The following is a 27,973-nucleotide window of genomic DNA, read 5'->3' as shown; positions in this document are numbered from 1 at the left end:
AATATAAAATTATCTATAACTTGTACTAACATTTATCTTATAAGAACTACAAGTCTTTCTCTCCATGGATCGCTTTAACAGAATGTTAATAATGTTAATGCCATCTTTGTGATTTATTGCTTTGAGCGCCTTGAAAGGTGGAAAAGCGCTATATAACACCATTTACCATTTATTGTTATAATAAACAAATACAGTCCTTATGTACCGTATGTTGAATGTATATATCCGTCTTGTGTCTTCTTTCCATTCCAACAATAATTTACAGAAAAATATGGCATATTTTCAAGATGGTTTGAATTGCGATTAATTACGATTAATTAATTTTTAAGCTGTAATTAACTCGATTAAAAATTTTAATCGTTTGACAGCCCTAATATATAATTTAAAAAATGATTTAAAAAATTATAATCAAATTTACATGAAACCCTTTTGCAAGTGTAAAAGAAATATATATTTTACAAGCTAAACATTTCCTCTTAACGAATGCAAATTATATTTAAAAACATTTTTTACGAACACCAATTCGACTCCTTTTATTGTGAAACGCATACCGGAAGCGGCATATATAACGGACGAGCTTCACGTGAATTTACCGTTTAGCTTCGCACGCGAGATTGACCATATGCGAAACAGCAACTCGTGTTTTCTCCTAAATTGCGGCATATTGACTCAGTAGCGGGATGAACAGCGCAGGTAAGGACTCGAACCCGCGATCCGTGCGGCAAAAAAGTGCAACTAAACAAGAAGAAGAAGAAGTAGTAAACGTAAAGGAACACTGTGTACTAATTGCTGACCTCAGATCAGTCTGCAGGTTTAAAAGGTTAATCGCTTGAAGCGCGCTGAATGCTAGCATTGTTTCTTATGATTATGATTATGAAAGCAATGAGTGACTATTAACTCGTTCACTGCCATTGACGGCGGGGAGGGTTGGCAGCGTCCACGCCCACCCGAGTTAAATTGGACCGGACGTCGATTGTCGTCAAAGGCAGCCAAGGAATTGGGATTAAATGAGTTTTATCACTAGTAGACGTCTGTGGCCGTCAATGGCAGGCAAAGAGTTGACAAATATGCCTAAAGCATTGGATGAATACAGATGAGTACATGAAAATTAGTCTGGATTTTTTAAATTATATATTCTTTAAATGAATGATTTTTAATCAAAATAAATTATTAAAAAAGAAACTTCTTTACTTTCTTAATTGTTTTAATTTGCAGTATTTGTTTTGAATTAATTTTCTATATATTTTTTTGTCTTGAGTATTTTTTTAAAATAATACTATCATAAACTAAAAACATTTTTTTAAAAATTAAAAAAAACTATTGTAGAAAGTTAAAATGAAGAAAACACCTAAAAATAAATATGAAAAATTAATTAAAAAATGGAAAGTACATATACGTATATATATATATATATATTTTTTTTTTGCTAAATAAGGAGGTATTTATCAATAAATTCATCCTTTTTATTTATTTATATATTTACCCCCAAAATTTTACTTTTAGATGATTTATGTACACATTTTTTATTATTTTTTTCACATAAAGCATTGAAAATTAAAAAAAATATTTTCATATTTACCCCAAAATATTTTACTTTCTACATGTTTTATGTGTAAATATATATATTTGACATAAAATATATAAAATAAAATATTTGGGATAAATATGAAAATAAAAAAATAAAATAAAATAAAAGATTAACATTATTTATTTTTATATTTACCCCAAAATATTTATTTATTTATTTATTTATTCTACATAAAAATGTATTTATTTATTTATTTATTTTACATAAAACATCTAAAATAAAATATTTTGAGATAAATATGAAAATAAATAAAAAGGATGTATTTATAAAAAAATACCTCCTTATTTAGTGGATTTATAGGAAATTAATTCAAAATAAAACATAAAAAAATTTATAAAATTAAGGATGGTGGAAAATATAGAATATTAAAAATACGTGTGTGTGTGTGTATATATATTAGAGCAGGGCGGTAAACCGAAAATTTACCGTCACCGAAATTCTTAACGATGACCGACGTAATTTTGACCATGTCGGTAAATTCGGTAAATTAATAAAACAAGGAAATATAGTCTTTTCATCCCGCTTTGATTCTGTGTTGTTCGTCTATGTTCATTCCCCTTTAAGAAACAGTCAATGGGCTTACGTAGGGAGTCACGTGATCATCAAGGAGCCAATCAAACAAAGCCCAGTAAGCTAACGCTAGCAGCTAACGCTACAAGCAAAACGTGATGGAGTGTGGCTTAAGGGAGGTTCACCAAACTTTTAACCGACATTTAGTAGACTCTTGGTGGCATCTAGACGGGCTTTCACCCGCTGTCCTCCCTGCTGTTCTCACGATTTCCGGAGATGGTGCTTTCAGTGCTTTCTACTGGTAGCCAGGCTAACGCTAGCTAGCGGCTAACGCTACAAATGAACGTGATGTAGTCGGATAGCGGCTCTAACTTGTCGAAACGGCTGAACTTAATGAGTGGATTGGGCACGGACTGCATCTAGCAATTACTATGTGGCATTATTTTGTATCTGTCTGTGTGTGATTCCTCTGATAGCTTTTGTGATGGTAAAGCATTCAGCTTAAAGTACAATCCAACGGCGAAACTTATAATGATCGAGAAATGGCCCCAGCTATTTTTCTGTATGTGCTTATTTCTGTGTCATAATTGCTATCATAAAATCTTAAGCGTTTCATTTGAAGAAGATCAATATAGCTTTAATGTGTGTGTGTCTCTCTCTGTTTGTTTGGGGGTTCATTTGTGCGTGCATTTGTTAAAAAAATGCACTGGGGGGGACCCTGAAACCATAATGTAAACACTTGTATTTAATAATTATGTCACAGCAGCCATTAACAATAAGTTGTCTTTTTGAAGTGTACTGTTCAAGATGCAAGTCATTTGTGTTACAATGACATGTTTGCACAGGCATATTGATTTTGATAATGTACATTGTTCAAGTCATACACGCTGTTATAAATGTTCATACTTGAATTCTTATTGCTTACATTACATTTTTATAAACTTAATGTTTAGACTGCATGTACAATTGTTAAATACAGTATATGAAATTGAATGCTGGTAAATAAATCAACAAGAAACAGTTAATCTGTATTTCATGCATTGATTCAGATTTTCAAATTATATAACAGTACGCTTGGGCGAATTTATCGTCATTTATCGTTATCGAGATAAATCTGCTCAATTTATCGTGATACATGTTTAAGGCCATATCGCCCAGCCCTAATATATATATATATATATGTTTTTTTGTATTTTATTTTTTTTGTAAATTTTATATATATATATATGTAAATATATATGTATAAGTAAATGTATTGTAATATCTATAAATGTATTAAAGTTTATTGTGTATTGAATGTATTAAGGTTTTAAATGTATTAAAAATATGTGTCTATATATATTAGGGCTGTCAAAATTATCGCGTTAACGCGCGGTAATTAATTTTTTAAATTAATCACGTTAAAATATTTGACGCAATTAACGCACATGTCCCACTCAGAAAGTATTCTGCCTTTTGGTAAGTTTTACAGCAAGGCTTTTTGTGCTGTCCAACAGCGAACTCTTGTGGTCGCTTTGCGACATAGTTTATTGTTTTCTTGCCAGTTCATTATGGCTGCACGACGTCTCGGGCTGATAATGTTGTGCTTATATGATCCTTGGACAAGATTTGTCCGTAAGTATGGTTGTTGTAAAGAATGTACATATTATGTTGGTAAGCGAAATGTTCTATTTTTTGTATGAGACGCTTTTTGTTTATGTTTAGTGAACCTGTATAGCGTGCTAAGCTAACGTTGTTGCTAATGCAATGCTTGTGTACTTTTTTTTGTTGTAGTTTTACGACGGTCTAAAGAGGACAATGGTTTGAGACCATTTTATTAATAAATCAGAAGAAAAAGGAAGAAGTCTAATTATTAAGGCGTCGTTCACTAGCTGTCTAGCTTTGGCAAAAGTAGACGCTTCGGAGTGAGGACAGCATAGACAGATTTAAATGACAGTAGAGTGAAATGCCCACTACAGTCCTTATGTACCGTATGTTGAATGTATATATCCATCTTGTGTCATTGCAACAATTTATTTTACAGAATATATATATAATTTACAGAAAAATATGGCATATTTTATAGATGGTATGAATTGCGATTAATTGCGATTAATTACGATTAATTAATTTTTAAGCTGTAATTAACTCGATTAAAAATTTTAATCGTTTGACAGCCCTAATATATATATATATATATATATATATATATATATATATTAATTACGTATTTGTAATTCGATATTTTCCTCCATTTTTAATCTATTTTTTTTTTTATGTTTTATTTTGAATTAATTTCCTACATTCTTTTTCTTTTTATTAATTTGACTTAGAATTAATTTTCAGTGTGATTTTTCTATTTTCTGTTGGTTTTATTCATATTACTATTGTCATATAATTTTTTGATGTATACATAGTTGTTCAATGGAAACTCAAGCGGTTAATATTTTTCTCGTGATCAGCCCATTTTCTATGCCCAGTGTTAATGTTTAAACGGTGGCTGTTCAAAAATCAGTTTGATGTGCCTGTATTTTGTTGGTTGTAATTGTAGTAGTTTTGGGATGTTGAAAAGAAAACTGAGTGAGCTGTCATTATTGTAAAGAATGAGGGAGGGAGGGAGTGATTGGCAAAGACAGCTGCAGCAGGCGTATACGTGGGTGCGTGCGTGCGAACCTACGGAGGAATTCACACACGGATTGAATTTCTGAACGCCAAAGTGGACCTTAATTGTGAAACCCGAGGCTTTGTTTCATCTCCTTTACTTAAGTTTCCTTTATGGACGCCAGTGCAGCCCATCCCACAGCCCAGCAAAGGGGCCATCATCACCCCCCAGGGATCCAGGGTGGTGTCCCGGGCCACCCGCGCCCCCATCAACCGGCATTCAGGGATGGGAGAACGGAACGCCCCACAAACCCTTACCCCGTCCGCCCACCCGGCCCACGAGCCACAGCCGCAACCGCATAGCGCTACGTTATAGAGAAAAAGTGTGGGACCCACCTACCACCCTATTTCTGTGGCTGCCATGTCCCCAACTGGCAGCCATTACCGCATGGAATTTTTACCCAGCCACCCGTCCCACCACCCTTTGCTGGAGCTCCCCCGGGAGTACGACGTGTGTGGTGCGTTAAAAAAAGGTGCGGGAAAGGCGGGGCCTGCATTGAGGACATAACCGTGATGTCACCCCCCCAACATGTCCCATCCATCCCACAACCTTGGTGTGTGATGCATTAAAATCAAGGGGCAGCTGGGCTGGGACTGTATGGCCTGCCTGTACAGGGGCACTTCCTGTTGAGTCTGAGGCATATCAGAGTCACTTCCTGTTGATATCAGCTCACATCCTGTTGATGTCGGGTCACTTCCTGTTGATATCGGGGAACTTCCTGTTGATTTGGAACCGCAGTTCCCGTCGATTTCGGCGATGTCGGGGTCACTTCCTGTTCATATCGGGTCACTTCCTGTTGATTTTGGGGCATTTTGTGGTCACCTATTAATTTGGGGGTATTTCAGGTCACTTCCTGTTGCTTTGGGGAACTTCCCGTTGATTTGGGGGGCAGTTCCCGTTGATTTTGGTGATGTCAGGGTCGCTTCCTGTTCATATCGGATCATTTCCTGTTGATTTTGGGGCATTATGGGGTCACCACCTATTAATTTGGGGGTAATCCAGGTCCCTTCCTATTGCTTTTGGGAACTTTCTGTTGATTTTTGGGAGCAGTTCGTGTTGATTTTGGTGATGTCAGGATCACTTCCTGTTCATATCGGGTCACTTCCTGTTGATTTTGGGGCATTTTGGGGTCACCACCTATTGATTTGGCGGTAATCCAGGTCACTTCCTATTGCTTTGGGGAACTTTCTGTTGATTTGGAGAGGAGTTCCTGTTGATTTTGGTGATGTCAGGGTCACTTCCTGTTTTTTATCGGGTCACTTCCTGTTGACTTGGGCGTAATTCGGGGTCACTTTCTGATGATATCAAGTCACTAAATATTGATTCAAGGGCTACACTGGGGCACGTCCTGTTCATATTGAGTCACTTCCTGTTGATACAGGTTGATTTGGGGGCATTTCTTGCTGATATCGGTGATGTCAGGATCACTTCCTGTTCATATCGGGTCACTTCCTGTTGATTTTGGGGTCACCACCTATTGATTTGGGGGTAATCCAGGTCCCTTCCTATTGCTTTGGGGAACTTCTGTTAATTTGGGGAGCAGTTCCTGTTGATTTTGGTGATGTCAGGGTCACTTCCTGTTTATTCCGGGTCACTTCCTGTTGATTTGGGCGTAATTCGGGGTTACTTTCTGAAAATATCAAGTCACTAAATATAGATTCGGGGGCTACACTGGGGCACGTCCTGTTCATATTGGTTCATATTTTAGGGTCACTTCCTGCTGATTTGCGGGCAACGAAGGATACTTTTGCATTGTTAGCTCGTTGTCTGCCCTTGGCAGCACTGGACGTCCAATCCAATTTAAATCGGATGGGTGGCAGTGAATCATTCAATATCAAACTTGCCACTTCAAATGAATTCAATACGTACTCATGATTAACTCATTTTATTTATTACGTTTCAGTGTACCCTCCTTTGGCCACACCCACTGACATGTTCAACAACATGCCCGGCTATGAGGGCATGGGTCAAGGTGGTGGAGGTGAGATGGCAAAATTCATTAAAAAACAACTTTCTAGCAACGCTCTAAAATCCTGTTTTATTTTGTGTGTTCAGGTTTCCTGCCACCCCCCATGCCCACCGAGCCGGTGGCCCCGCCCCAACCGGGCCCCGAGCCCGAGGACTGGAGGTGAGAGTCCTCCGATTACCCACTGCGTGATGCGCATCCAAAACATTTCATGGAAACGCGTTTGTGTGCGACAGCATTCCGTCGTTGTCCGAGGACGTGGCCCGCGAGGCATTCAAGAGCTTCGCCGCGTCCAACTGCTGCTATAGCAAAGCGCCCGCCACGGACGGCGTTATCACGCAGATGGAGCCGTTCAACACTTACAGGGTTAGCATAAATGCTAATTTACCATGTCTTCTCACTTCCTGTCCCGATGTTTGTGTCCAAATTTTCTTTACTTTTGACTTCATGTCCAAGTATTTTTTTTGTCCAAATTTTCTTTTCATTTCCTTTCCGAATATTTTTGCTGCAGGGTCAAGAATGAAAGTTTTATTTGGCATGTGGCAAAATAACAAAGAAATGCCACATGGCAACAATGCCACATGCCAAAATACATTTTGCCACATAGCAAAATAAAATGCCACATGCCAAAATCCATTTTGCCACATACCAAAAAAAAAAGAAAAAAATGCCACATGGCAAAAAAAAAGAAATGCCACATGCCAAAATCCATTTCACCACATGCCAAAAAATGCCACATGCCAAAATCCATTTCGCCACATACCAAAAAAAAATACATGGCGAAAAAAATGCCATATGCCAAAGTCCATTTTGCAACAAGGCAAAAAAATGCCCATGCTAAAATCCATTTTGCCACATACAAAAAAAATGCCACATGGCAAAAAATGCCACATGCCAAAATCCATTTTGCCACAAGGCAAAAAAATGCCACATGCCAAAATCCATTTTTCCAAATGGCAAAAAAATGCCACATGTCATAATCCATTTTGCTACATACCAAAAAAATGCCACAAGGCAAAAAAAAAATGCCACATGCCAAAATCCATTTTGCTTCATGAGAAAAAAATGCCTCATGCCAAAATACATTTTGCCACATACCCAAAAAAAGTGCCACATGCCAAAATCCATTTTGCCACATACCAAAAAAAAAAAAAAAAAGCCACATGGCAAAAAAAAAAAAAATGCCACATGCCAAAATCCATTTTGCCACATAGCAAAATAAAATGCCACATGCCAAAATCCATTTTGCCATATACCCAAAAAAAAAAAAAAAAAAGCCACATGGCAAAAAAACAAATGCCACATGCCAAAATCCATTTTGCCACATAGCAAAATAAAATGCCACATGCCAAAATCCATTTTGCCATATACCCCCCCCAAAAAAAAAGCCACATGGCAAAAACACAAATGCCACATGCCAAAATCCATTTTGCCACATAGCAAAATAAAATGCCACATGCCAAAATCCATTTTGCCACATCCCAAAAAAAAGCCACATGGCAAAAAAAAAAAGAAATGCCACATGCCAAAATCCATTTCGCCACATACCAAAACAAAAATACCACATGGCGAAAAAAATGCCATATGCCAAAGTCCATTTTGCCACAAGGCAAAAAAATGCCACATGGCAAAAAAATGCCCATGCTAAAATCCATTTTGCCACATACAAAAAAATGCCACATCCCCAAATCCATTTTGCCACATGGCAAAAAATGCCACATGCCAAAATCCATTTTGCCACATGGCAAAAAAATGCCACATGCCAAAATCCATTTTGCCAAATGGCAAAAAAATGCCACATGTCATAATCCATTTTGCTACATACCAAAAAAAATGCCACAAGGCAAAAAAAAAAAAAAGCCACATGCCAAAATCCATTTTGCTTTATGAGAAAAAAATGCCACATGCCAAAATCCATTTTGCCACATACCCAAAAAAAATGCCACATGCCAAAATCCATTTTGCCACATACCAAAAAAAAATGCAACATGGCAAAAAAATGCCACATGGCAAAATCAACCAAATATCGCTTTTCGTTCTCGCTGTCTCTCTATTTTTGTGTCCAACTTGCCACCTTTTCTTGACTTTTTACTTCCTGTCCCAATATTTTTATGTCCAGTTACCCGTTTTTTTCACTTCCTGTCTAAATATTTTTGTGTCCGACTTGCCAACTTTTCTTTACTCTTCCCTTCCTGTCCCAATACTTGTCTTTACGTCTTACTTCCTCTCTGAATATTTTTGTCCAAATTTCCACATTGTCTTTACTTTTAATTTCTTGTCTGAATATTTTTGTCCAACTTGCCAAATTTTCTTTACTCTTCACTTCCTGTCCCAATATTTTTTCTTTATTTCTCACTTCCAGTCTGAATATTTTTTAACTAAATGCCAACTTTATTTTGTCCTACATGCAAATTTTACCTTTGACTTCCTTTCCCACGGTGTTTTTTTTTCCCAACTTGCCAAATTTTCTTCACTTTTCACTTCCTGTCCCAATATTTCTGTCCAATTAACCAAATTTTCTTCACGTTTCACCCCCTGACTAAATATTTTTGTCCAATTTTTTTTTTTCTTTTTTTTTACTCTTCCTGTCCCAATATTTTTCTTTACTTCTCACTTCCTGTCTGAATATTTTTATCCGATTTTGCAAATTGTCTCCACTTTTCACCTACTGTCCCAATATTTTTGCCCTACTTGATAACTTCATTTTGACTTTGTTCTGGCCCAACTTTTCAAATTTTCTTTACTTTTCATTTCCTGTCCTGATATTTTTCTCATGCCGAAACTAAATAAACTGGTTTGCACATAAAAACTACCATTAAAAAAATAATGCATTTAGCAAATGTTTGCAAATACAAAACGTACCCATCTAACAAATAAAAGTGGTTCAACTGCCCTCTTACGGATCTGATTTGGATTTGCTAGCTGATGGAAATTCTCCAATTCAACCACATGCGGTTAGATTTGATCAAACCTCTACCACATGTGGTTAGGTAAACCCGCATTCATCTATCATTGACATCTACCATTCTCAATTGCACTGAAAGAGTGCATGTAAATATGTATTACCTGAACTGACCTATAAATGTTTGTGTCTTCTACTAGTACCGACTGGAGACCTTCACCGAGTCCAGATCAACCGAGTGGGGCAACAAACCTCATGAAGGTACACACGCGCATACACACTTGACACACACACTTACAGTAAACTGTTTAAATGACAGTATGGTTGCTATGAATGAGCAGGAGAGATGCCTGACTTCTACACCCAAACTGCACCTCGACCTTGGGAGATCCAGGCCACGCCCCCCAATTTGTTCACCAATCACACGGAGCTAATCCGCGTACCCTACACGTCATCTGTAAAGGTACGCGTGCTTTCATCGCCACACACCTAGCGCTGTGGTGGGCCACAAGTCACTGGAAATTATTATCTCAAGCCCCCCACTGACTGCAAAATTTTTGCTATGTTTGTGCTAGTTGTTGGGACACCCCCTTGTTATTGAGAGAGTTGGTACGCTCCGTCAGTCGTTGGATATGAATAAGATGCGAGTGACGCCATCACTCGACATTAATATCTCAGTATCTATAAAATGATAGAAGCACAAAGAATTTTTTTTACTGCACAAACGTAGCACAAACAATTGACATAATTGTTATACAAATTTGCATTTGATGGGGGCCCAACTAAAATTATGAAATGTTATATTTTGGCGATATAAAGTTTATTATCATATGATACAGCGCTATACACAACGTTGTCAAATGTGTTTGTGTAACTCTTTGTGTGTATGTACAGGATTGTCATGACTGCAGCGCAACAGGCAAAATGCCTTGCAAGGAGTGCGATGGAAGTGGACATGTAAGTCATCTAGCGTGGAAATAAATAGCTTTAGATTAGTCGCAATGTCACGTGTGGCTTCTGTAAATTTTACCCACTGTCAATAAATTGAAGGAAACAAATACGCATATAAGGCGAGTATTACATTGAAAAAAAGATGGAAGTTTGAGGGAGCAGACTTATGCCTAAAAGGAGCCAAAGTGGTCTGTGACCTTTGACCTCATGACAAACCAAAATTTATCACATCTTCCATTTTATATTAAGTTTGATGACAATCCCGTTATTTGTTCTTTAGTTATCTCGAAGACAAACTCAAAAATTCACCTTGGCCCTGCGACCTTTGACCCCATTAGCCCCAAATTTAATCCTGCAAATTTGATAATAATCCCTTCATTTGTTTTAAATGAACGTGATTAGAAACAAATTCAATTTGGCTCTCTGACCTTATCATTCCTTGCTTCATAAGTTGCCTTGAACACAAATATACAAATTCGATTTGGCCCGGTGACCTTTGACCTCATTACCCCAAATTTAATTAGCGTTTCCATTTGATACTACACAAATGTCTGGCGACTTTGATAATAATCCCTTGATTTGTTGTTGATTCATCTTGAACACAAAACATGAATTCAATTTGGCTCAGTGACCTTTGACCTTATTACCTCCAAATTTAGCGTTTCCATTTCATATTACTGGCGAGTTTGAAAATAATCCCTTGTTATGTTGTTGGTTTATCTTGAACACAAACATATGAATTCATTTTGGCCCAGTGACCTTTGACCTCATTACCCCAAATTTAATTAGCGTTTCCATTTCATATTACAAAAATGTCCTGCGAGTTTGATAAATCAATAACAAATGAAGCGGTTTTCATCTTGAACACAGACATACGCATTCAATTTGGCACTGTGACCTTTGACCTCATTACCTCCAAATTGAATCATCCCCTATTAAGATACTGCAAATTTGATAATAATCTTTCTTCGTTTTTAAATGATCTTTAACACAAACACAAAAATCCACCTTGGCCCTGTGACCTTTGACCCCATTACTTCAAGTTTAATCCTGCCAATTTGTTAATAATCCATTTATACTTTTTTAAATTATCTTGAACGAAAACAAATTCAATTTAGCTGACCTTTGACCTCATCATTTCTTGCTTCATAAATTATCTTGAACACAAATATACAAATTCAATTTGGTTCAGTGACTTTTGATCTCACTACCCCGAATTTAACTAGCGTTTCCATTTCATATTCAAAAATGTCCGGTGAGTTTATAATAATCCCTTTATTTGTTGTCGATTATCTTGAACACAAAGCTACAAATACAATTTGGCCAAGTGACCTTTGACCTCAATACCCCAAATTTAGTCAGCGTTTCCATTTCATATTACAAAAATAACAGGCGAGTTGAAAAAAAGTCCCGTGATTTGTTGTTGCTTTATCTTGAACACAAACATACAAATGCAATTTGGTCCTGTGATCTTTGACCTCATTATCTCCAAATTTAATAATTTCCTGTTTCATATTAAAATCATATCATGCAAATTTGATAATAATCTTTTTTTTTTTCGTTTTTAAATGATCTTGAAACAGACATACAAAGTCAATTTGGCCCTGTGACCTTTGACCTCATGACCCCAAATTTACTCATCTCCTCCATTTTCATATGAAAAACATATCCTATGCCTTCCATGGGTGATTTCTGCCATTGACAGCGATAGACGTCCAATCCATTTGAAGTGGATTGGACATCTACTAGCAATAAACTAAATTAAATTCACAGCATCCAGATGACTGGATACCACATAATTGGATGTCTATCATCCAACCTGAAAACAAACTTTTACGTTTGTTTTCAGAAATCATGCTGGGTGTGTCACGGCAAAGGCACCAATAACGACCAGGACTGCTCTCGCTGTAACGCTACAGGCAAAGAAAGGTACTGCAATTCTTGTACACCGCGCAATTTTTCACTTAAATCGTCGGCTGCCATTGACGGCGATGGACGTTTAGAAACTACGTGTTATGTCGACAGGTGCAGGAAGTGTGACGCGAAGGGCTACGAGAACTGTGACACGTGTAAAGGAAAGCGACAACTGCTGACTTTCATCCAGCTCAAAGTGGAATGGTGAGTTGCCAGATTTCAAATGAGGTGGCGGGCTTATGTGTGTAAAAATATTCACTTATTGGTCAGTCGACATTCAAGTGCAGCGATCGACAAGCTAAAGACCAAGTAAAACAAAAAGTACAGAACGGCTAATGAGGTAGTTATCACCAAATCCAATAAGCAGCTAATGCCAGCTGTCGCAGAAGATGATTAGCATTGGCGGTTAGCATTTGTAGTTCATGTTAGCAAATACTGCATGTACACGATAAAACAAAAAGTAGAGAACAGCTAATGAGGTAGTCATCGCCAAATCCAATGAGTAGCTAACGCCAACCGTCGCAGATGATGATTAGCATTAGCAGTTAGCATTTGTAGTTCATAATAGCAAATTTTGCTTGTAGTCAACCAAGATAAACAAAAAGTAGAGAACGGCTAACGAGCAAGTCATCACTAAATCGTACGAGTAGTTAACACCAGCTGTCGACGACAATTAGCGTTAGCAGTTAGCATTTGCAGTTTATGGTAGCGAATACAGCCTGTACACGACTGAGTATAACAAAAAATACAAAACGGCTAACGAACTAGTCATCACCAAAACCAACGAGTAGCTAGCGCCAGCTGTCACAGCAGAAAATTAGCGTTAGCTATTAGCATTTACAGTTCGTAATAGCGAATATTGCCGGTACATTACGGAGTAAAACAAAAAATACATAATGGCTAACAAGTTAGTTATCAAGAAATACAACAAGTGGTTAACGCCAGCTGTCGTAGATGACGATTAGCTTTAGCGGCTAGCATTTGCAGTTTATGTTGGCGAATATTGCCTGTGCACGACCGAGTAAAACAAAAAGTACAAAACGGCTAACGACCTAGTCATCACCAAATCCTATGAGTAGCTAATAACAGCTGTCACAGACAGCGATTAGTGTTAGCGATTAGCATTTGCGGTTCATGTTAGCGACTACTGCCTGTGCATGACCGAGTTAAACTAAAGGTACAGAACGGCTAATGAGCTAGTCATCACCCCATCCAACGAGTAGCTATAACGCCAGCTGTCGCAGCTGACAATTAGTGTTAGCATTTAGCACTTGCAAGCACTTGCTGTTCATTATAGCGAATACTGCCTGCACATGACCGAATAAAACAAAAAGTACAGAACGGGTAATGAGCTAGTCATCACTAAATCCAACGAGTCGCCAACGCCAGCTGTCGAATGTGACAATTAGCGTTAGCAGTTAGTATTTGCAGTTCATATTAGCAAATACAGCCTGACAGTGCACGACCGAGTAAAACAAAAAGTACACAACGGCTAATGAACTACTCATCGCCAAATCCAATGAGTAGCTAACGCCAACTGTTGCAGAAGACGATTAGCATTAGCATTTAGCATTTGCAGTTCATATTAGCGAATAGAGCCTGTACACGACAGAGTAAAACAAAAAGTACAGAAGGGCTATTGAGCTAGTCATCACCAAATCCTATGAGTAGCTAACGCCAGCTGTCGCAGATGATTATTAGCATTAGCAGTTAGCATTTGCAGTCCATATTAGCAAATATTGCTTGTAGTCAACCGAGAAAAAGAAAAAGTACAGAACAGCTAACGAGCCTGTCATCACCAAATCCTATGAGCAGTTAATACCAGCTGTCGCAGACGACGATTAGCATTAGCAGTTAGCATTTGGAGTTCATATTAGCAAATACTGCCTGACAGTGCACGACCGAGTAAAACAAAAAGTACAGAACGACTAATGAGCTAATCATCACTAAATCCTATGAGTAGCTAGCGCCAGCTATCGCAGATGATGATTAGCATTAGCAGTTAGCATTTGCAGTTCATATTAGCGAATATTGCTTGTAGTCAACTGAGAAAAATAAAAATTACAAAACGGCTAAGGAAATAGTCATCACCGAATCCTATGAGTACCTAACGCCAGCTTTAGCGGATAGCGATTAGCATTACTAGTTAGCACTTGTGTTGTTAGCAAATACCATAAGCAGTAGTGTCCACGCTAGCGCAGCGCTAGCTGTTCGCATCTATTCTATGTTAGGGTGACCATATTTTAATTTGATGTATATATATTAGTGCTGTCAAACGATTAAAAAAAAATTAATCTAGTTAATCATACAGTATGTCAACCGTGTGATTAATCATGATTAATCACATTTCCCTTGGGATAAATAAAGTTGCTCTTCAGGAAAAAAAAATCTAGGAAAGTACTATAATTGACTTAAAAATTGTTTTAAGATGAAATGCATGACGTGTGAATGAATTAATACTTAACCAAATAGAGTTTTAACATTTTATTTAACAACTCAGCTCGTATAAAATAATAAATAAAATAAATTGTATGATACAGCAAAGAGCTTTAACAGATTAAAGTGCCTCAGACTAACAATGTGGCTCAAGTACCGTTTGGCATATTACCCAAAATTAACTGCCAATTTAAAGAGCACACAAGCACAATACAGTAATAATAGCTAGTGTTTCAAAAAAATGTGTAAACAACTTGTCTGTTAAATTGAACATTTCACACAAATAAATGCAGCATTTGCAGTTTTACACTAAATGGCCTGAAAGCTGTGTGAGATATAAAAAAAATTAATTGTCAATTTTCACACACTTAACTGAAAAACATAACACTAAACTGTGTGTCAAGGTGTTTAGAAACTGCTTAAGTTAGCCAGTCATACTCTTATTTTTTTTTTAACCAAATGCTCAGGCAAACTAGCTTGTTGACATTTTCAGATAACAGGGCAGACCTTTTCTTTTGAACAATGTGCCCTGTCAAAGAAAACAGTCTCTCGCAAGGAACGGTTGTGGCAGGTGTGACCAGATACTTTTTTTAACATGGGCCAGCTTACTGTGGGCACCACTTTGCGCAGACCACCACTGTAGTGGACATGAGTCTATGGGGGCACTGCCTTGTACCTGTCTAGTGGTTTGTCGTTGTTGTTTGTTGTCATTGGATTTTCAACGCCCTCGTCTTCGACTATGTTAACGGGTCTACACTCTACAGTCTCTGTCTACCCATGTAGCGATAGCAATAGTCAACCTACTTGTTGTCTTTTGTTGACAAGTTCGCACTCTGCCAGTGTAGCTTAATGACTGCGGCTTGTTTCCCGCAATGTTAGCGTCATTGCTAACACTAGCTGTGCCCGAAGGTGGTAATTTAGGCTGGTTGAGCTTCGATAGAACGACAGTTCATTACATAACTATGTACACACATTTGGTTTTATCCAGATTTCCATTAGGCAGCTTTTTAAAACGGAATTTGGTCATCATCCTCACTCATCGTGGCTGGCTGCATTATGTCCTTCATTGCCGCGTGGAGAATGTAAACATCAGCGGGTGGGAAAACGGGAGGCAGTTGTGGCGGTGTGAGCGGTAAATTGCGTTTTTTTTTTTTTTTTTTTTTAATGCGTTAATATTTCCAGATTAATCATGGTCGTTAACGCGTTATTTTTGACAGGCCTGATTTATATTAAAGATGCATCCCGATCGATCGGGTCGGATCATGTCATTTTCAAAGTGTCGGAATCAGCAAAAAAATGTCAGACATGCCTTTTTTTAATATATATATATATATATTTTTTTTTTATTTTTTAAAATTTAAATCGTTTTCTAATTGTATTTAACGTTACAGATTAAATGTCTTACACTTATCCAGAGTAGTTTTGGCTTAAAGTAGGGCTATCAAATTTATTGCGTTAACGGCGGTAATTAATTTTTTTTAATTAATCACGTTAAATAATTAACGCATGCGCTGCACGACCCACTCACGCATTGACGCGTTCAATCTATAAAGACGCCATTTTACCTATAGATAGCGCTAAAAGGCAGCGTATAATGAGTAGAGAGAATTTTGACAGCCTTTGGAGCTATTTTTTATGTGGATAAAGCCATACAATACCTCTCTCAGCAATGGAAAAATAACGTGGGACGCAATGTGGCGAAGAAAGGTAGTAGTTGATCATTTTCTTAACACCCTATGTTCTTTCCCAACGCAGAGAAGATATATCAATTGGTGCCCCTATGCACAGTCAAAGTTGCACTTCCCATCATGCATTTGGGCAGAAGTTAAATGGCTACAGTATCATTTACTGAAAGCTCAACAAATACACTAGATGGCAATCTTTAGTCACAATATACAAAGTCACATTTATCCTTTAAGAATTACAAGTCTTTCTATCCGTGGATGCCTCTCACAGAAAGAATCTTAATAATGTAAATGCCATCTTGAGGATTTATTGTCATAATAAACAAATACAGTACTTATGTACTGTATGTTGAATGTATATATTTGTCTGAGTTTTATTCATTTTTTTCGTAATGCATTGCTAAAATGTATATGATCGGGAAAAATTATCGGGAATTGAATCGGGAGCAAAAAAAAAAGCAATCGGATCGGGAAATATCGGGATCAGCAGATACTCAAACTAAAACGGATAGAGAGCAAAAAAACATGATCGGAACAACCCTAATATATATATATATATATATATATATATATATATATATATATATATATATGTGTTAGGGCTGTCAAAATTATTGCGTTAACGGGCGGTGATTAATTTTTTAAATTAATCACGTTAAAATATTTCACGCAGTTAACGCACAAATGCCCCGCTCAAACAGATTAAAATGACAGCAAAGTGAAAGTGTACTTGTTGTGTTTTTCGTAGTTTTATCGCCCTCTGCTGGCGCTTGGGTGCGACTGATTTTATAGGCTTCAGCACCCATGAGCATTGTGTAAATAATTATTGACATCAACAATGGCGGGCTACTAGTTTATTTTTTGATTTGAAAATTTTACAAATTTTATTAAAACGAAAACATTAAGAGGGGTTTTAATATGACATTTCTATAACTTGTACTAACATTTATCTTTTAAGAACTACAAGTCTTTCTATCCATGGATCGCTTTAACATAATGTTAATAATGGTAATGCCATCTTGTTGATTTATTGTTATAATAAAGAAATACAGTAACTATGTACCGTATCTTGAATGTATATATCCATCTTGTGTCTTATCTTTCCATTCCAACAATAATTTACAGAAAAATAAGGCATATTTTATAGATGGTTTGAATTGCGATTAATTACGATTAATTAATTTTTAAGCTGTAATTAACTCGATTAAAAATTTTAATCATTTGACAGCCCTAGTTATTTCCCAACGCAGAGAAGATATATCCACTGGTAGCACTACGCAAGTCATGGATCCACTTCCCATCATGCATTTGGGTTGAATGGCTGCAGTATCATTTACTGAAAGCTCAACAAATACACTAGATGGCAATATTTAGTCACAATATACAAAGTCACATTTATCCTTTAAGAATTACAAGTCTTTCTATCCGTGGATCCCTCTCACAGAAAGAATGTTAATAATGTAAATGCCATCTTGAGGATTTATTGTCATAATAAACAAATACAGTACTTATGTACTGTATGTTGAATGTATATATTCGTCATTTTTTTCTTAATGCATTGCTAAAATGTATATGATCGGGAAAAATTATCGGGAATGATTGGAATTGAATCGGGAGCAAAAAAAAAGCAATCGGATCGGGAAATATCGGGATCGGCAGATACTAAAACGATCGTGATCGGATCGGGAGCAAAAAAAACATGATCGGAACAACCCTAATTAATACCTACAAACCAACCAATAATATCATTTCTTATTTTTTATTGAGTCTTTTTTATCTATTTATTTTTTTAAATTTTGGTAGCGTTGGTCTTCCATTGTATGTTTATGCGACAGGACGAACAACGTGGAAGATCACTTGGTGGAGCAGAACAGTGGCTTGACGCTCGATGACCTGCGCTCAGTTAGCGGCAAGGAGCTTTTCAAGAACAACCAGTACTTGGTACGTACACATAAGACTAGGGTTCTCACAGGTCATGAAAAATTGAAAAATTGTGATCCACCAACTTGCATGGCCATAAACATGAAAACAAACCTAAAACAACCATGAAAATGCATGGAAAACCACCCTTCTCTTTGGTGCCATCTTTTGGGCTTTTAGAGAATCTCAGAAATGCGTCTAGTTTTTTTGGTTTGTCGTCTAAGGTTTACCCTCTGATGGGCTTCCCCCACCCAGCCATTGGCGAGGCGTCGGCGCGTCTGGTGCAAGAGCACCAGGCCAAGTACGCGCAGAACTCCAGGATCCTGCAGCAGGTACGTCGCGCCTTCAGGGACGAGTTATTTTTGCATTTGAGTTTTTTCTTTGATTGAAAATATTTTTTGGGGAATGAAGCAACTTTTTAGGGGGATTGAATGATTTAGACACAAATTTCCTAATTGTAATTCGGCCCATACACAAAAAGTATTGCTTCATTCAAAGAAAACATTTTCAAATAAAAACTAAGTGTTCAAATTCAAATTTTTGAGTCTCAAATATTTTGTTTTTTTTTTTGCATTCCAAAACGTTTTTTCTATGATTAAATTTTTTTTGGGACTGAATTTTTTTTTCTAAGTATTTTATTTTTTGATTGAACTATTATAATTATGATTTGAACACAAAAAGAAAGACAAAAATATCCTACTCAAAATATCACCCAATCAAAAACATTACTTAAATCAAAAAGGTTGTTTTAATTAAGAAAAAAAAAACTTCAATCCAAAAAAAAAAAAAAAAAAAAAAAAAAAAAACATTTTTGATCAAAGAAAAGTGCTGTTCAAATGCATTTTTTTTAAGTCTCAAATTTATTTGTACACTCACTTTTTTCCTATGATTGAATTTTTGGGGGGGATTTAACTGACTTTTTTTTTTGTTTTGGATTGATTGAAAGCAACTTTTTTTTAATTAAAACATAAAGGCACAAATCTACCTTTTGTATGTTTTTTGTTCATGTATTTGTGTATTTTTCTCAATTATACACGGCACAGTACATTTTTGTCTATGGCGTTTTGTTATTTTGTCACTTTTTTTTTTTGGAGTGTCTGCCCGCGACGTTCTATTTTATGGCTTTAGGTAATGCATGTGTGTTTTTTGTTTTTGTACGCAGAGGCAAACGGTGGAGTTGATCCCGATCACCAAAGTGAGCTACAAGTGGAAAGGCGACTCTCACGTGTTTTACGTGTTTGGCAACGAGCAGCAAGTCAGCGCCGACAATTACCCGGCCAAATGCTGCTGCGTCATCCTCTAAGACAGGAAGTGCCGGGCGTCCTCCACTTCCTGTTTTGGTTCTTTAGTCTCTGCGTGACCACTGGCAGAGACAAAATGTGAAAAAGTCGTCAGATTTGTCCTGCCAATGCTAGAAATCAGCTTGAAATATCCCAATTTACTTCATGAGAAATTAATAGAACTAGAAAAAGTGCATTCTGTAGGCAGAAATGACATAATTCTAGCATTAAATTGGATTCTAAATCATTATTTACTATCACTGTCCTATCACTGTATGAAAAAAATCTCATGAAATTATAGATAATATCTTGTTTTACACTGTCTAATTAAAAGAATTATTAAAATTAATTAAACACAATTTCTCATATTCAAAACTAGACCCATTCAAAATCTTAATGCTGTTTGTTCAACCATCTCAGGCCGTGTTCTGTGGATTTAAAATAATACATCATGTGAAATAATTGTTTTTCTTCACTTAATTGCATTTTTTTGGATGAGCTCAAACTACGTTTTTGCAAATTCAAACAATATCCAGTCCAGTCAATAACATTTGCTCGGTTTTATCGGTTTAATTCAGCATTATAAATATATAAAGTATATATATTAGGGCTGTCAAACGATTAAGATTTTTAATCGAGTTAATCACAGCTTAAAAATTAATCGTAATAAATCGCAATTCAAACCATCTATAAAATATGCCATATTTTTCGGTAAATTATCGTTGGAATGGAAAGATAAGACACAAGACTGATATATACATTCAACATATGCTACATAAGTACTGTATTTGTTTATTATAACGATAAATCAACAAGATGGCATTAACATTATTAACATTGTTAAAGCGATCCATAGATAGAAAGACTTGTAATTCTTAAAAGATAAATATTACCACAAGTTATAGAAATTATATATTAAAACCCCTCTTAATGTTTTGGTTTTAATAAAATTTGTAAAATTTTCAATCAAAAAAATAAACTAGTAGCTCGCCATTGTTGATGTCAATAATTACACAATGCTCATGGTGCTCAAACCCATAAAATCAGTCGCACCCAAGCGCCAGCAGAGAGCGATAAAACACCAAAAAACACAAGTAACAAGTGGACATGACACTGTGCTGTCATTTTAATCTGTGTAAGCGGGGCATGTTGCGTTAAATGCGTCAAATATTTTAACGTGATTAACTTAAATAATTATTTACCACCCGTTAACGCGATAATTTTGACAGTCCTAATATATATAGATTCAACATACTGTACATAAGTACTGTATTTGTTTATTACAACAATAAATCAACAAGCTGGCATTAACATTATTAACATTCTGTTAAAGCGATCCATGGATAGAAAGACTTGTAGTTCTTAAAAGATAAATATTAGCACAAGTTATAGAAATTTAATATTAAAACCCCTCCTTATGTTTTCGTTTTAATAAAATTTGTAAAATTTTCAATCAAAAAATAAACTAGTAGCTCGCCATTGTTGATGTCAATAATTACACAACGCTCATGGTGCTGAAACCCATAAAATCAGTCGCACCCAAGCGCCAGCAGAGTGCGATAAAACCCCAAAAAACACAAGTAACAAGTGGACATGACACCGTGCTGTCATTTTAATCTGTTTAAGCAGGGCATGTGCGTTAAATGCGTCAAATATTTTAACGTGATTAATTTGAATAATTAATTACCGACCGTTAACGCGATAATTTTGACAGCCCTAATATATATACAGCAGCTTTGAATTTCATAACACTTTGTGTAATGACAATAAATGCATTCTATTCTATTCTATTCTAAATACACACATTCATTATTGAACATAAAACTATACATTAATTGACCACTAGCCAACTGAAGGCTTACGTTTAAGTGGATGGATTGGATGTCTAGCGCCGTCACTGGCAGCCAATGTGTGAAACGAGTACCCTGTAAGGGGTTAATAAAAAAATAAAATAAAAATAAAAAACATGATTAGATGTATAAATAAATTACCATTTATATAATTATTATTAATTAAATAAAATGATATAAAAATGAGAGTAAAAGTACATAATCAACAAAGAACTTTTTTTAGCTTCACTGTAGGCACGTTAAACTCTAATCAAAACATACAAATTTAGCAGCTTTGACCACTAAATTGAGTGTTTTAGGAGCATTTATAGCATTAGTAGCATTGATATAAATGTAACAAAACCACTTTTTGTCTGTTTTACAGCCATCCTGTGACTTTTTTATCAACGACATCGTTTGATTGTGCGGCAACACGTCGTGCCTCGCTAGCTTAAACTGCTAAGCGGATGTCCAAATACTGCCAATTTGTGGCACAATTACCTCATACCTGGTTCCGCTTTCTATCAAAAGTCAAGATTCTGGGAACAATAATGCCTTCCACTTGCTGCGTCCATCTTTGCCAAATAGCCTATTCCAAAAAAATATATCAATATGCATTGTAGCCGTCGTATATGTTACACGCCTTTCTTAGGAATAAAGTATTAACCGGTAATCAGTGTCTACCATTGTTTAACCTTTGACATACTGACATTTGCATGCAAACGAACACGTTTTTGAAGCTGTAAAGTAGCAAAACGGATGAAATAGTGAGTTGATGATGACTAGCCTAACCGCTAGTAATGTGGTGCTTTTGTTGTGTTCGATGTCAAAAGAATAAACACTTACTCGCACTTGTCTCTTTCACAATTATTTGCATGGATAATGAATGCAGGTAGACAAAAACACATTTTTAACATGAATTGTTATGTATCCATTTAGCTAGTAATGTTGACCAGAGGAAGGTAAATGGTAAATGGTGTTATACTTATATAGCGCTTTTCCACCTTTCAAGGCGCTCAAAGCGCTTTACACTAGAATAGACCTTTTTTTTTTACTCAAAATCGAGTAGCATTACTTCTACATAATATTCTACATAATATTGAAAAAGTAAGAGGCATTCAAAAATGTACTCAAGTACAAGTGAAAATGTATTAATTGAAAACTATTGTTTTTGAAGCCTTTTTAATTTTCGTCTGTCTTTTGGATGATAAGACATATAGTCATCTCAAAATGTGTCCGTCTAGATTTTGTTTAGATAAACTCGACTAATTTCATCTAGTTTTAGTCGCCATTTACTAAAAATTTTTTTATAGTCTATAAATATATATTTTTTAAAAATACTCCTGTTAAAAAAAAAAAAAAAAAAAAGTTGCCCGAGATTTTTTGGTCCGAGATTGCTCGCCGTTAGCATTAGCCTAATGTTAACGCGAATGCTATACTAACGCTACGAGATACATTTAGTGTGTGATGCTCACTCAGCACAGAACTTTAAAGGCTGAAGTAACATCTCAGGCCAAGAACCACCAGTGAGTCGTGGTGGGGCAACACATCATGAGTGACACAACCAGACACTGCTACAATGCAAGCTACAGTGAGGCAAATAAGTATTTAGTCAACCACCAATTGTTCTTCGACTTGAAAAGATTAGAGAGGTCTGTAATTGTCAACATGGGTAAACCTCAACCATGAGAGACAGAATGTGGAAAAAAAACAGAAAATCATTGTTTGATTTTTAAAGAATTTATTTCCAAATTAGAGTGGAAAATAAGTATTTGGTCACCTACAAACAAGCAAGATTTTTGGCTGTCAAAGAGGTCTAACTTCTTCTAACGAGGCTCCACTCGTTACCTGTATTAATGGCACCTGTTTTAACTCATTATCAGTATAAAAAGACACTGTCCACAAGCTCAGTCAGTCACACTCCAAACTCCACTATGGCCAAGGCCGAAGAGCTGTCGAAGGACAGCAGAGACAAAATTGTAGACCTGCCCCAGGCTAGGAAGACTAAATCTGTAATAGGTAAAACGCTTGGTGTAAAGAAATCAACTGTGGGTGCAATTATTAGAAAATGGAAGACCTACAAGACCACTGATAATCTCCCTCGATCTCCCTCGATTTGGGGCTCCATGAAAGATCTCGCCCCGTGGCGTCAAAATGATAAGAACGGTGAGCAAAAATCCCAGAACCACACGGGGGGACCAAGTGAATGACCTACAGAGAGCTGGGACCACAGTAACAAAGGCTACTATCAGTAACACAATGCGCCACCTGGGACTCAAATCCTGCACTGTCAGAGGTGTTCCCCTGCTGAAGAAAGTACACGTCCAGGCCCTTCTGCGGTTCGCTTGAGAGTATTTGGATGATCCAGAAGAGGACTGGGAGAATGTGTTATGATGTGATGAAACCAAAATAGAACTTTTTGGTAGAAACACAGGTTCTCGTGTCTGGAGAAGAAAGAATACTGAATTGCATTAAAAAATTAATTAACGCCCGTTAATGCGATAATTTTGACAGCCCTAATTATTATTATTATTATTATTATTATTTTTTTTTTTTATAAGACTGAATTTTCTACCCAGACGGAGGGGGCACAAGCGTCTTTGAGTGAACTTTGAGCCAAATTAAAGTATCTCGAAGCTGCCCGAATGTCCTCTTTTTGGAAATCAAAATATGGTCACTCTACTATTAATAAAACCAATTTTTCTTTTACAAATATTAACTGTTTTATAATCCTTTTTATTTTTCGAGTCCTAAAAATGTTTGAAAGCAGGTTTCTGGGCGCTATATAATATTTGCAATTGTTAATTTAAACAAAAAAGAATTGGCTAGCTCTCCAGAAGGTTAGCGTTAGCGTAAACCACGTGGCGTGACGTCATTTCCCTGCGCCCCTCCCCTCAGCCTCATCATGCCCTCCCTCCTCCTTCCCACCTCCCTCCCTCATCCCACAATCAGCGAGCGAAGGCGAAGAAAGACCTCCGGCGGCGAATCTTCATGTGAGTTAACCTTCATTTTTTTTGTCTTTTACCTCGACGAAACAGCCGCTTTTTGTGTCGTTTTCTGCTCCGGTGTGGATTCGGCGCCGTATTGTGTTTCGTTTTATACGGGAGAGAGATAATGTCGAGTCGAACAAACTAGAAGGGGGTCCCTAGAAAGTTTGGGCAACTTTTTTGTGCTAATGTGGCTTGTTGTCATGGTGTCATGGCTAGTTTTTTTTTTTTAGTTTTCGTTCTAGTTAAGTGGGTCCGTTACACGGCGGAGGGAGGATAGACGCGAGGGGTGGTGGTCCTTCATGAAAGGGAAAGTGCTTTTTGTTTGTTTAGCGGCTTAAACATGAGTCGGACTTTTTCCAAGCTTGTTTCTTGCCCAAAACCGTGATGGCATCTCTGGCTTCACGGTATAAAACGCTGGTACAAGTATAGATAATTGTTTAAAAAAAAACCTATTCTGTAAAAGATACGTAAATGTTAGGGCGTAGGTTTGGTCTCAATATTGGTAGGGACGATATAACAGCATAACCTGCATGTACGCTTTTTGTTGGAGACGGGACATTAATAAGACCAAACAGATTGGGTGAAGGAGGGTCAGAGCGGCATTTGTCACCAATAATTCATTTATAGGCTAAATCAGGGATTGGAAACCCAAAATGTTGAAAAAAAAAAACAGATATTGGAGCAAAAAAAAAAAAAAAAAACATATGTCTGGACCCTCAAAAAATTAACAGCCTTATAATGAAGGCAACACATGCTTTATGTATCTACCTTAGCTATATTTGCCTATCAAAATGACTAAGTTGGCTACCAATACATAATGAGCCTTCATGATTAGTAGTGATGCACGATAATGCATTTTTCAACCGATACTGATAACCAATAACTTCCTCCAGGGCCATTCCTGACCAATTTGGTGTCCTAGGCAACATACAGTGCCCTCCATAATTATCGGCACTAGGGCTGGGCGATATGGCCTTAAGAACGTATCACGATAAATTGAGCAGATTTACCTCGATAACGATAAATGACGATAAATTCGCCCAAGTGGACTGTTATAAAATTTGAATCAATGCATGGAATACAAATTAACCGTTTATCGTTAAATTTTAGGGCTGTCAAAATTATCGCGTTAACGCGCGGTAATTAATTTTTTTAATTAATCACGTTAAAATATTTGACGCAATTAACGCACATGTCCCGCTCAGAAAGTATTCTGCCTTTTGGTAAGTTTGACAGCAAGGCTTTTTGCGCTGTCCAACAGCGAACTCTTGTGGTCGCTTTGCGACATGGTTTATTATTTTCTTCTTTTCTTTCTTCATTATGGCTGCACGACGTCTTGGGCTGATAATGTTGTGCTTATATGATCCTCGGACAAGATCTGTCCGTAAGTATGGTTGTTGTAAAGAATGTACATATTATGTTAGTAAGCGAAATGTTATATTTTTTTGTATGAGACGCTTTTTGTTTATGTTTAGTGAACCTGTATAGCGTGCTAAGCTAACTTTGTTGCTAATGCAATGCTTGTGTACTTTTATTTTGTAGTTTTACGACGGTCTAAAGAGGACAATGGTTCCAGGCCATTTTATTAATGAATCAGATGAAAAAGGAAGAAGTCTAATTATTAAGGCGTCGTTCACTAGCTGTCTAGCTTTGGAAAAAGTAGACGCTTCGGAGTGAGGACAGCATAGACAGATTTAAATGGCAGTAGAGTGAAATGCCCACTACAGTCCTTATGTACCGTATGTTGAATGTATATATCCATCTTGTGTCTTATCTTTCCATTCCAACAATTTATTTTACAGAATATATATATAATTTACAGAAAAATATGGCATATTTTATAGATGGTTTGAATTGCGATTAATTGCGATTAATTACGATTAATTAATTTTTAAGCTGAAATTAACTCGATTCAAAATTTTAACCGTTTGACAGCCCTATTAAATTTACCAGCTTTCAATTTAACAATTGCACATGCAGTCTAAACATTAAGTATTAAAAAAAATCTTGTAAACAATAAGAATTCTTGTGTGAACATTTACAACAGCTTGTATGACTTGAAAAATGTACAACATTATAAAAATCATTGACAGCTGTGCAAACATGTCATTCTAACACAAATGACTTGGAGCTTTAACAGTGCACTTCAGACAACTTATTGGTAATGGCTGCTGTGACATAATTATTCAACACAAGTGTTTACGTCGAGGTTTCAGTTTTTTTTTTTTTTAAATAAAGCAAACACATACAGAAAAATAGCTGTGGCCATTAAACTGTCATATTATATATAGGCTTCACTGTTGGATTACACTTTATGCTGAGTGCTTTACCATCATGAAAGCTTTCAGAGAAATCACACAGAGATACCAAATAACGCGACATAATGATTGCTACATGAAGTCCGTGCCCAGTCCACTAATTAATTTCAGCTGTTTCGACAAGGTTAGAGCTGCTATCCGACTCATCACGTTCATTTGTACCGTTAGCCGCTAGCGTTAGCCTGTGGCTTGGCTACCAGAAGAAAGCACTGAAAGCATCCGCTCCAGGGAGGACCGCGGGTGAAAGCCCGTCTGTAACCCGCCAAGAGTTTACTTAATATCGGGTGAAAGTTTGGCGAAGCTAACTTAAGCCCGACTTTATCCCATTTACTTGTAGCGTTAGCTGCTAGCGTTAGCCTACCGGGCTTCTGTTTGTTTGGCTTCCTGAAAACCACGTGACTCCATACGTAAGCACACTGTCTGCTTTCTTAAAGGGGAAGGAACATAGCCGAACAACACAGAGTCAAAGCGGGGTGAAAAAACTGTATTTTCTTCTTTTATTAAATTACCGAATTTACCGACATGGTCAAAATTACGTCGGTCATCGTGAAGAATTTCGGTAACGGTAAATTTTCGGTTTACCGCCCTGCTCTAATTGGCACCCCTGAAAAAGATGTGTTTTTTAGTTTCTAATATTTTTTTGGTCTCACACAAAAATACACACGGTCCCAGGCTTCAACTGGGACCGTGTGCTTTGGTCAGATGAGACCAAGATTGAGCTTTTTGGCAACAAACACTCTTAGTGGGTCTGGCGTGCCACGAAAGATGCACATGTTGAAAAGGACCTCATACCAACTGTCAAGTCTGGGGGTGGGTCAGTGATGCTGTGGGGCTGTTTCGCTTCCAAAGGCCCTGGGAACTAGAGGTGTGCGAAATTTCCGATTCTTAGATTATTCGCGATTCGGCCGTGGAATATTCGAGAACGATTCACAAACATCCAAATTCCGATTATTGAAATATGTCCAGTAAAGCGGAAGTAAAACACACAGCGCGCCGCGCGATCTTCGGGACGCAATGAGGAACGGAGCGAGAGTAGCTAAACA

At 36.9% G+C, this 27,973-nt stretch overlaps 3 protein-coding genes across 8 annotated transcripts in view; 2 read left to right on the top strand and 1 right to left on the bottom strand.

The window, feature by feature from the left end:
- LOC130922115 (uncharacterized) overlaps nucleotides 1-27,973 on the bottom strand; it is a 49,516-nt gene that overhangs the window by 17,629 nt on the left and 3,914 nt on the right. The window contains exons 3-4 of one of the 6 annotated variants that reach the window (XR_009064455.1): nucleotides 21,656-21,718; nucleotides 19,787-19,876 (exon numbers count right to left, since the gene is read on the bottom strand). The exons of 1 other annotated variant lie outside the window; for it this stretch is intronic. Coding sequence is in view for 3 of the 5 variants with exons in the window: in XM_057846650.1 (XP_057702633.1) it covers nucleotides 7,187-8,713 (1,527 nt within the window). In the remaining 2 variants the exon portion in view is untranslated. Of the gene's footprint in view, nucleotides 1-4,294; nucleotides 24,067-27,973 lie in introns of those variants that run through there. 4 more of the 6 variants (XM_057846650.1, XR_009064456.1, XM_057846649.1 and 1 more) reach the window with 4 other exon arrangements.
- On the top strand, nucleotides 576-22,538 carry LOC130922116 (protein SSUH2 homolog). Its single transcript, XM_057846652.1, has 12 exons — nucleotides 576-693; nucleotides 6,643-6,720; nucleotides 6,795-6,867; nucleotides 6,942-7,071; nucleotides 9,808-9,868; nucleotides 9,949-10,070; nucleotides 10,502-10,564; nucleotides 12,408-12,487; nucleotides 12,584-12,676; nucleotides 18,429-18,534; nucleotides 18,738-18,845; nucleotides 19,676-22,538. The coding sequence occupies exons 1-12, from the start codon at nucleotides 681-683 to the stop codon at nucleotides 19,814-19,816; spliced, it is 1,068 nt and encodes a 355-aa protein (XP_057702635.1). The 5' UTR covers nucleotides 576-680; the 3' UTR covers nucleotides 19,817-22,538.
- The window catches only part of st3gal8 (ST3 beta-galactoside alpha-2,3-sialyltransferase 8), a 42,200-nt gene continuing 38,784 nt past the window's right edge, over nucleotides 24,558-27,973 (top strand). The window contains exon 1 of the mRNA XM_057846654.1: nucleotides 24,558-24,615. The gene's annotated coding sequence lies outside the window, so the exon portion shown is untranslated. The remainder of the gene's footprint in view (nucleotides 24,616-27,973) is intronic.

This window comes from Corythoichthys intestinalis, chromosome 9, assembly GCF_030265065.1.
Source record: "Corythoichthys intestinalis isolate RoL2023-P3 chromosome 9, ASM3026506v1, whole genome shotgun sequence".
Lineage (NCBI taxonomy): Eukaryota > Metazoa > Chordata > Actinopteri > Syngnathiformes > Syngnathidae > Corythoichthys > Corythoichthys intestinalis.
The sequence above is the reverse complement of the archived record's forward strand: the minus strand, read 5'-3'. Positions and strand labels throughout refer to the sequence as shown.

Bases quoted from the DNA above. Each gene is read 5' to 3' on its own strand.
- LOC130922116 (XM_057846652.1), top strand. The intron at 6,721-6,794 runs GTGAGATGGCAA...TTGTGTGTTCAG, and splicing joins CATGGGTCAAGGTGGTGGAG to GTTTCCTGCCACCCCCCATG. The intron at 10,565-12,407 runs GTAAGTCATCTA...GTTTGTTTTCAG, and splicing joins AGTGCGATGGAAGTGGACAT to AAATCATGCTGGGTGTGTCA.